The sequence below is a fragment of the Lepeophtheirus salmonis genome, chromosome 5, assembly GCF_016086655.4.
Source record: "Lepeophtheirus salmonis chromosome 5, UVic_Lsal_1.4, whole genome shotgun sequence".
Lineage (NCBI taxonomy): Eukaryota > Metazoa > Arthropoda > Copepoda > Siphonostomatoida > Caligidae > Lepeophtheirus > Lepeophtheirus salmonis.
The window spans coordinates 12,909,459-12,919,480 of NC_052135.2; the positions used below are offsets into that span (position 1 = coordinate 12,909,459).

The 10,022-nt window shown below is 30.1% G+C and overlaps 2 protein-coding genes across 3 annotated transcripts; one reads left to right on the forward strand and one right to left on the reverse strand.

Annotated features, from left to right (window-relative positions):
- Positions 1-4,309: 4,309 nt before the first annotated feature.
- LOC121117909 (large ribosomal subunit protein mL62) lies at positions 4,310-5,128 on the forward strand. The gene is made up of 2 exons (XM_040712438.2): positions 4,310-4,632; positions 4,702-5,128. The coding sequence occupies exons 1-2, from the start codon at positions 4,375-4,377 to the stop codon at positions 4,888-4,890; spliced, it is 447 nt and encodes a 148-aa protein (XP_040568372.1). The 5' UTR covers positions 4,310-4,374; the 3' UTR covers positions 4,891-5,128.
- LOC121117908 (facilitated trehalose transporter Tret1) lies at positions 5,126-8,045 on the reverse strand. 2 transcript variants are annotated; one of them, XM_040712435.2, is made up of 5 exons: positions 7,682-8,045; positions 7,101-7,266; positions 6,730-6,880; positions 6,503-6,668; positions 5,126-6,443 (listed from the first exon to the last, which is right to left on the reverse strand). In XM_040712435.2, the coding sequence occupies exons 2-5, from the start codon at positions 7,221-7,223 to the stop codon at positions 5,762-5,764; spliced, it is 1,122 nt and encodes a 373-aa protein (XP_040568369.1). In that variant the 5' UTR covers positions 7,224-7,266; positions 7,682-8,045; the 3' UTR covers positions 5,126-5,761. The 2 variants fall into 2 exon arrangements, with proteins under 2 accessions (XP_040568369.1, XP_040568370.1); XM_040712436.2 differs by having other exon boundaries at positions 7,453-7,687.
- Positions 8,046-10,022: the final 1,977 nt, after the last annotated feature.

Below are 10,022 nucleotides of genomic sequence, written 5' to 3' on the forward strand. Positions count from 1 at the left end.
AACATATTGGACTATTTTCATATTATTCCATAGTATAAACATAGAGGATCGTTTGAAAAGTCCGTCCAAAATCCGAGAGATTACACTACTGGCCCGTATCGAGATTATGTTTGGTAAGTAGCATCACTTAGAAGAACACACACCATCTATTTCTGTTTGGCATTCGTTTGGATTGAGGAAGTGGAGTGATTTTAAAAAAAATGGACGAAAAATAATTTCGTGTGTTGTTTAAACATTACTTTATGAAAGGCAGAACATCTCATGAAACTAAAAAGACGCTTGATAAATATTATGGAGTCTCAGCACCTTCGATTTTAACAGTTTATAAGTTGTTTCAAATTTTCGTAGTGACCCCTTGGGTACAAGTGACACTATACGTTCTGGACGCCCTGTAGAGGTTACTACTCCCAAAATCATTGATAAAATATAGTGATGGATGACAGAAGAGTGAAGGTGTGCGAAATTCCATGTGTGGCATCTCGATTTGGAATTCTATTTCCAATAATTTTGCGACAACAACTCCTCAGGTGTGAGCTGGTGTATTGTCGTGATGGAAAATGACTTTTTTGTGGGCCAATCGTGGGTGCTTGTCTTGCAGCTCGGTTTTCAAATGGTCCAATAACGTTGAACAATATGGACCTGAAATTGTTCTACCCTTTACCAGAAAGGGCATGAAGATTATTCCTTGCGAATCCAAAAGACAGTCGTCATAATCTTTCCGCCCGTTTCCTCAATTCAAACCAATGCAAATCAGAAATAAATTATCGATCTGGCTAAAAGTTGGCGTGTGTTCTTCCAAGAGATGGTACTGACGAAACACTACGATACGCGTCAATAGTGTCATCCCTTGGAATTTGCACGGACAATTCAAAGAACTCTCGTATTCCTGTCCTTTAGAAAACGGAGCATAAGTATTTAACAATTTATTACTTCGTTTATTTATCAAAAAGAATATATTATAAAATAACCATGACTAAAAGACTCAAGAGAAGGAGTGGACACTCAGTAAAAGAAGAGTATGTTTTTTCCTTCTCTTTGCTGATTGGCTTCAAATTGTCAGCTGCCATAAAGTCTATTTTAAAGATCTGGAACACAGTTTATGTACTACTTTCTGGACCTGATTTAATTATTTATCATAATTAGCCAATACTTATTAATTACAATATATTTTTCAAAATGGTAACGTATGTATTGGTAACAGTCTATTGTAATTATAGACTTCAAGTAAAAAGTATCCAGGCTTGTTTCCCATGAAAATGTTTCATTTTCCAAAAAACATCAATCGAAAGAAGTTGTGGATCAATGCCATCAAACGTGTGAATTGGACTCCCGCCAAAAACTCAAGAGTTTGCCAAGTAATTACTATGTGAAGCAAGTGAAAATTAAAATAGTGGGTTGTTTTATAAGGATCTGACTGGGCTCCATATTCTAATTATTTATACTTAAATTATTCACTTTAGGCTCACTTTGAAGAATCAATGTTTCTGTGGAAGTCTCCAAAAGGAGGGTGGCGTTTGGTACATAATGCAATTCCTACTTTATTTGAACATTCCAAGATAAAAAACAAACGAAAGATCCCGTATTACTGAAACAGAGACACAGAAGAACTTCAAAATCAGCAAAAGAATTATAATATACAAACATTCATATGCTAAAACTAAGGGGAAATGACAGGATGAAGATTATCCTGATCACGCAGTTCAAACCCTCTCTCAAGAGACATTTTTATTCAATAATATTTATTGTTTTCGACTCAGTTTGGTCGCAAAATCTACATTGAAGGGTTCTTGAATGAAGATCAATTATGATGTTTCTCCAAGAAAAGAAAGAACTCTAGAATCACAAATATACCAATTCCAATATCCAATTGACATAATATTAAGACAAAAATTATTCGGAAATATTGCCAAGTTTGTTTCTTGTTTCTTCTCGTTATATTTTTTGTCAGTTCGATCTTTCCCTTGAGTCCTTTAGCCAAGACGTAAAAAGTGAGGCGTGGTAAACAACAGCTGACAACAAAATACCAAAGGTATTTGTGTTTTTGTTAGGCAAAGCCGTGATATAGATCTTGATATTTTCTCAGCCGGTGCACGCTGTACAAAGTTTGAGAACCCATGGTTTATGTAGCTTAGAGCTCACGATGGGTTCTAAATATTATTGCAGTATATACATCGTATATAACTGTTTTTATTTTTATTTGGGAGGGGGGGAGGGGGATCCAGCACAGATAACAATATGTAATTTCGAATTATAATTAATCACATTTATATAGAATAATTTTTATTTATTTTGTGTTTAACCAGTGCTGAAGAGTCGGTATATAAAATGCCCGACTCCGATTTCAACTACAATTTTTTAATAATATATTTTATAGTCTATATAAGTACTATTAAGTCATTTGAGTTTAGAAACTACATTTATTAGATATTGATTTAATTTAGAGATATAGGTAGTTATTAGTTAATGTAATAAATAATTGTGCCAGGTATAAATAACTTGTTTGGATTATAAGATATTTAACATGATGAATTGCTAAATTTGATAGATTCATAAGTTTCTGAACATAATCTAAGCTTAAAATATGTTGTCTAACAATGTGCTACCCGACACCTTTCACCTTACACAACTGATTAAATAGTCAAAACACCGGGGGAGTTACATTGGGTGTAGCATTATAATTAGCAATTGTGTGTATCCTTCATCATAATAGTATGTTGTTACACAAGTATAAATAACAGGGGGAAATCTTTTTTGATGCCCTTAATAAGGAGTGATATCGCCGGACATTACTACAGAATTAGTTTTTGTACTAAATCTTTACGATGGATTAAATTCTAACATTTTTTTTATTAGTATAATTATTGTCTAATTTTATGATTTTGACATGTACATTATTATAAATAATTATTTAGATCTCATCCGTTGAGATATATCTATCACGTTCAAAATTGTATATAGCAACTTCCACATTTGGAAAAAAGGGTGATGACCTTTTTTATTAAACTCCACGTCTGGCTTGTGTTTAGTAACTTAAAGTTATGACATATTTAACTGAATTCATGACAGAACAAGAAAATATTATTTGGATCAATCTAGTATTTCAATATTCTGCATTTATAATTTATTTAATTCTTATTAATTATTATGATTCTAATTGTTTAATTTTATATATTTAACATAAATGTATGATTGCATATTTTTTAGTATGTAGACTATATTTAATTTAAGCCTTCTTTTTAAAATTTGAGCTTCAAATATATTTCAAATACTCTACTTTGTCGTTTCATTAGTTATTATTCTGAGAATAAGGTTCATAATGAATTATAATTTCATGGAGTGTGACGTTTTCAAATCTACTGTAACGGATAAAAAACGTTTAAGTCAATTATACGTAGTATATCTTCATTAAACATTTTGCTAATAAATACATTCGTTATACCAACAAAAATCATAATAAAGCAGGCAGATGATAATCACATCAGTATTTTAAACAATGATACCATATGTATTTTTCCCCCTTCTCCTTGCACGCGTTTTTCTCTACAATATTATCAACTATAGTAATAAGTTATTCGATACATATGCTCCGTTTCCAAAAGAACAGGAATGCAATTTCTTGATGATCCCTCATCGTGTATATAATCTATATATTGCCCATTTTATTATTTCTATGAATAAATTTTGGCTATTTCTTCATAGAAATTATATAATAACTTATAATAACTAATCTTTTAATAAAATATTACTAAGCAATATTATAATACAGTATCGAATAAAATACTTTGTAGATTTTAATAATATGTAATTTATTTTAAAAATAGTGAAGAAATCATATGACAGTGATAGTTTCCGAGTATATAAGATATAAATAGCGGTTGGTATGATTAACTTATTTGACTAACTACCAGATGATTTTTTTTCTTTTTGGAGGAAAGATTGCGTGATACAATGAAGATAACAACGTGCTACGCGACTAGAATTTAGAGATGTTCGGGAATTGTGATTGTATAGACTATAGAGTACTTTTGAAATTTGTGAAGTAAACTTATAAATGAGTTAACTTTAAAGTTACATAAATTCATAGTAATTAATCCTTATAATTTATAACTATTTAGAAAAAACTTTACGAACACTCAATGTACATCTTAGATTATAAAAAAGATTCGATACAAATTTTTCAAATTCTACTCCACCAAAAAAGGCACTGACTCCGACTCCTGGTTTAAACTAAAAATTAACTAGCATGTTCAAACATGCTGTATCACAACATGGTGACGTCATTTGTTTTGTTTACATCAAAATGTATTTATTATTTTTAACCTGGTTTGTTATGATTCCCCAAAAATATGTAAATTGTATTTACTAAAGTTGTCGATGAATTCCTTATTTTTCTGTCGTTATGTTTGTCGTATCCCTGTTAAAGAGTTACAAATAACTTACTCAGCAAGTAGTGGACCTGGAGGACAAGCCATCAATAAATCCTCCTCCAAAGTTTTAATCAAGTTTCGTCCTAAAAATTGTACTGTTTTAACTGCAGAGCAAAAAGATGTTTTGCATAAACACGGGTCTTTCTCCCAAACTGGAACCTTGATTGTTTCTTCTGAGAAGACTAGATCACAGTCAAAGAACTTGGTGAGTATTTTGAAAGGAAAGACACTATTTGATAGTTACTATGAACTGAATCTATACATTACTAATTAGGATGATGCAATGAACAAGTTGGAAAGAAAATTGAAGGAAATATTAGAGCCTAAGTTACCTGAGCCTCTTACTCCTGAAGAAATCGAAAAACTCGATAAAGGGAAGTTAAAGGCTGAAAAAAAGAGACTAGAACAAAAACGGTATCGTGGATCAATCAAAAAAGAACGAAAAGGGATTTTCTATGAATGATGATTGTTGAAAAAGTCTGACAAAGTTATTAATAGGCAATCATAGCAAATTAGACTTTTGTATACTAGTCTATATTATTTTATGAAATATTTATTTGTTAATTTTTAATTATAAACGTTTATACGTTTTTGCAACTTAGGTGCAATATTTAAAAAATATATATATATATAGATTATTTTTTATAATATATGGTATATACCAAGTTTCATACTGATGAAATATTGATGTATTAAAATAGTTTGTAAATTTTTTATTTTATTATGAACATATAACGTAATGAACAAAGAGCGAGAACAATATTTGAACTATTTGGCTTCAATAACTTAATTTTTATAAGAGAATGAATACAGTGTCTAAGAGATCTCTTGTAGAGGTATTTCATTGCTATGTTTAGATCTAATTGAGTGTTTCTTCGGTCCTTTTCCAAAATATATTCGCATTTCATTGTTCGTTTTCCCTTTTGTTTCTGGAACAAAAATCATGATAAAAAAAAGTTCCGAACACAGCTATTCCAGAGTATATCCAAAAAGTCTTTGATTCTTTGAAAACTTCAACAAAATCCACAAAAGTTTTCGTGACTAAGAACCCGCAAAAAAATGCAAAGGAAATTAGTATTGAATTGACAATGTTTCTTGATTTTGGAGGAGTAATTTCGGATGTAACAATCCATATTAGGGTAGCTTGACCCACATTTCCAAAAAATATTATACCTATAACGCAAAGAAGAGGTATCCATCCAATACTAACTCCGACTGACTGACTAAGATTTAAATATTCTTCTCTCACCATGGTCTCGTTTAAAGAATTTATTTCTTCAGAGATAAAAAGGTGTTTTTCAATAGAACCATTGTAGTCTTGGCTCTTAGCCCTCTCATGTAGGAACATGCAGAAACCAATTATCAAATTGAAAAAAAAATATTAAAAACATAGATACAATCATCATCCATTTTCTACTCCATTTTGAAACCGTATAAACTGAAACAAGGCATGAAAGTAAAAGAACGAGTCCAACAATGATTGTCGCAGAGCTTGGCTTAATTGAACTTCCAACCATTTCAAATATACTGACTGAGTAAACAATATATAAACTATATCCACTAAACATCCAAAAAAACATCATGGTAAGAGATATTAATAATGTTTTGGGTGACTCTTTTATTAGTCCAAGACCTGATAACTTTTCATTCTCTTTAAGAACTAAATATTTTTTTATTTTTAATATTTCTAACTCTATCGCGGCGTCGTCCCGTCCCCGAAGCCATTCCAACGACTGAACGGCTTGAAACTCATACCCCTTTAATAAAAGCCAATGAGGACTCTCTGGCATGAAATATGTAGCAAGGATAAAAGGTATAATAAACACACCACTTGCAGCAGTAAGTCCATTCCAATTAAAGAACAAGCCTCCCATAGTAAATGAGTAGAGAACTCCCAGTGTACCCATAAATTGTATAAAATATCCTAAGATTGCCCGCATATCCGTTGACGATATTTCTACAATATATACTGAAGCTACACATAGTTCCAATCCTAACGCAATTCCATTCAGAATTCTTATCGAGCATATAAACTTTTCAGAAATTAATAAAAACAAGTATTGAGCATATTTTACCGTCCAATATAGAACATTTCAGCACACGACCCAAAAAATATCAATATGTGTCCTGATAAATAGAATGTATTCACTATATACAAAAGGGTCCTGCGTCGGCCCATGAAATCCATAAAAAATCTTGAGAATAGCCCTCCCAGAATGCATCCAACATACATTAAACTTGCTGCAAAATTACTCTAAATTAAAATCAAATATTCAAATACCTGTTTTATACTATATTTTACTTATCCAAGAAACTTGTTGTTGGCTGTAATCTGCTGGGAATCCGTAAACATCAAAGGTTCCATTCATGAGAGAAGGAATGGCTACTCCGGTATAACCAATAGAAGTTCCATTTAAAAAACATCCTAAACTTGCAAATAATGTTGCAAATATCTGAAATATGATTTGATAATTAATATCATCAAAATTGGAGTATTAATGATATAGTCTATAGAGATTGTTGCGAATTGAAAATTCATATTTTTAATTTCTTGTCTGAAGCTCCATGGAACTTTTATTTGTAAAAAAATATCTCAACCTTTCATCAACAACATAATTACATAAAAACGATATAATTTATATGTTATTATGTTAATTTTAAGCTTAAAATTACTTGTTTCTGTTTCGAATAGGAATTTGATGTCTCAGAAGTGTCCCGAACATTTTGCCATACATTTGCTATTGGTGTGAGAACTGTTGAACCTCTTTGATCAGCATGGGAAGGGTGACTCTTCATTTTAAATAAGTTTATTTTATTGAGTTCTTTTAGTTCATTATACCTATGAAATTAATTATACATATTAAATTCGTAATTATAACAATTCATTTGATGTTTAATTTTTGATAGGTTGCAATTTATTAAATGGTTTTAATATAATTGTTTTTCATTCGGAGACATTTATTTTTATATTTTGTTGTCATTATAAAAATTGTTTATTTGAAAAATCTTAAATTTTCTATATTACTTTTGAAGTGTTATAATAACACACTTTTTTCTTCCTTTCTTTTTTTTTTTGCAATTATTTTTAATGGAAGTATCCTTGAAAGTTCACTCTAGAAATTATTGATTAAACAAGCATAGCATGAAGAAAGAACTATTATACTGTAATCGATGACAAAAAATGCTTTGATTGTTTAAGTATTATATGGTCTAATGTCTCTTGCCCTTGCTTGCTTGGTTACTTCATGTCTTACCTTTCTAAGTTACAAATATCCACACTTGAATTTATATATTTCCACTAAAATATCAATACAACACTTTTTATCTCTTTTCTGCATTAAAAAACCCTTTATCAATTTAATATAACTAAAATTATGCCTTAGAAGAGCTTCTTATCTCTTGTAGTTTCTATTATTATTATTATTTTTTCCTCGTTACTTAAACAAACACAATGATGATGAAGTTGTATATAAAAGTTATAGACTAATTTACTTTTTTGATAAAGAAAATACTTATTTTTTTTTTTTAAAGCTTCCTTTAAAAAATAACCGACTTTTTTCGTTCAATTGATAACAAAAGTCAGTCAAGTTGTAAGCATAGCTATACGTTTCTGTGACTATTTTCGCAAACAAGTCTTCAAGTGTGCGTCTTCGAATGTGATCATTTATTATGATCTTATTCATGAGTCAACTATTCAAATACATATGTAAATGTGTCTATTATGTTCAAGGAATATAGTATACTTTAATATTATGTAGAGAAGGGATTCTCTACCTATTTTTAGTGAGGTACCACTTGTAAAATATTTGTTTAACCCAAGTACCCCCTTATCAGCACAAAACATCTTCAGTGATAGGGGCCTCCGCAAGATTATATTTTGGAGGGGGAACGGGACTTTGGTTGTTGAATTTTTTTGAAAAGAAATCCAAAAATTAAAATTTTTGGGAAAAAAATTTCAAATATCTATAGCTATTCCCAAAATATTATATTTTTTGGAGAAAAATTTAAAAATCTATGACTATTCACATAATATTAAATTAAATTTAAATATTATTTTTTTTTCGGAAAAAAAATCAAATATTAAACTTTCTAGTAAAAAACAAAAATTCCTACTTTTGCCGTGATACAGCTACTTCAACGGACGCCACTGAATTATGTACCACTTGTAAAATATTCTTTCAAATCTCAAGTATGCCTGGAGTGACTCGAAGTACCCCAAGGGGTACGCGTACACCCATTTGAGAGCCACTGATGTAGAGTATACACATAGATATATAAGGAATTGACCTAACCCAAAATTTTACTATTTGATAACTTTTTTCTCTGTTGGATTTTAGATAATCTTAATTTATAGGAAGAAATTTTTTTAAATTCTATAATATTGATATAATTGAAATATTTTTGTCTCTGTTTGTTTGTTTTTTTAGTCCCCATGATTGAAGCAAACGTTAAAGATCGATTTTGATAAAAAGATTATATAGTATATATTTAAAACAAATTGAGATATGTAGCTCAATTTGATTTTAGGTGGAGGTTTTGGCCTGTACCGAGTGACCATAATAGTTACTTTAGAGTTTAGAACCTTTATTTCTATATAAATCTACATTCATATTTAAGGGTGTACACAATACAGTACAATGAGGATCAGGATACGATACGAAATTTAAGACATATTTTAAATTATGTGTTCTTCTGAGTAAGTTTTTGTTCATATAATTAGATTAGATTTAATTTTATAGATCGTTTTAACAATTAGAAAGTGTTATATTGATCCAATGTTGTTGTTGTTTTTTTTATTTTGTTTTTTTGGGTCCATCCGTTTTACTTTTACGTAAATGACTGTAGCATTTTTCCAAAATGTATGATCAGTAATTGAGAACACGTGGTGCTGACAACAATTGAATCCAACTATTTTAACTTGTCCAGCCAGTGGAAAAGAATAACTGCGGTTATGATGATTCTCACCGCTTTTAAGGACTGTGACATCATGGAGGGTGATGAACACAGTGAAGAACATCAGGGCAATTTCTTTTTTTAGCCCAAGAGTCCCAGATGTGGCTATCCAAAACGTCGTTACCTTTATTTTATCACGCAACTTCTTTTCCAAAAAGAAAACAGATAAAAGGACCGAATCATCTGGTAGTTAGCCAAATAAGTTAATCATACCAACCGCTATTTATATCTTATATACTCGGAAACTATCACTGTCATATAATTTCTTCACCATTTTTAAAATATATTACAAATTATTAAAATCTACAAAGTATTTTATTCGATACTGTATTATAATATTGCTTAGTAATATTTTATTAAAAGAGTGGTTATGGTAAGTTATTATATTATTTCTACGAATAAATAGCAAAAATGTCTTCTTAGAAATAATAAAATGGCCAATATATATATAAACGACAAGGGAGCATCAAGAAATTGTATTCCTGTTCTTTTGGAAACGCAGCATATGTATCGTATAACTTATTCATTTGTGCATTTATGAAAAGAATAAATTATGAAATAGCCACGAAGTATTAAGGGAGAATAGGGAATACACAGCTGACAACAAAATACATAGGATATTTTTGTGTAATAAAGATAATG

What these genes read in the sequence shown, in the direction of transcription:
- LOC121117908 (XM_040712435.2), bottom strand. Translation starts at nt 7,223, where the DNA reads ATGAAGAGTCACCCTTCCCATGCTGATCAAAGAGGTTCAACAGTTCTC. An exon ending in CCTATTCGAAACAGAAACAA is followed by an intron (nt 6,881 to 7,100) that starts GTAATTTTAAGC and finishes ATCATATTTCAG; the next exon opens with ATATTTGCAACATTATTTGC. An exon ending in ACAACAAGTTTCTTGGATAA is followed by an intron (nt 6,669 to 6,729) that starts GTAAAATATAGT and finishes GTAATTTTGCAG; the next exon opens with CAAGTTTAATGTATGTTGGA.
- LOC121117909 (XM_040712438.2), top strand. Translation starts at nt 4,375, where the DNA reads ATGAATTCCTTATTTTTCTGTCGTTATGTTTGTCGTATCCCTGTTAAA. An exon ending in GATCACAGTCAAAGAACTTG is followed by an intron (nt 4,633 to 4,701) that starts GTGAGTATTTTG and finishes ATTACTAATTAG; the next exon opens with GATGATGCAATGAACAAGTT.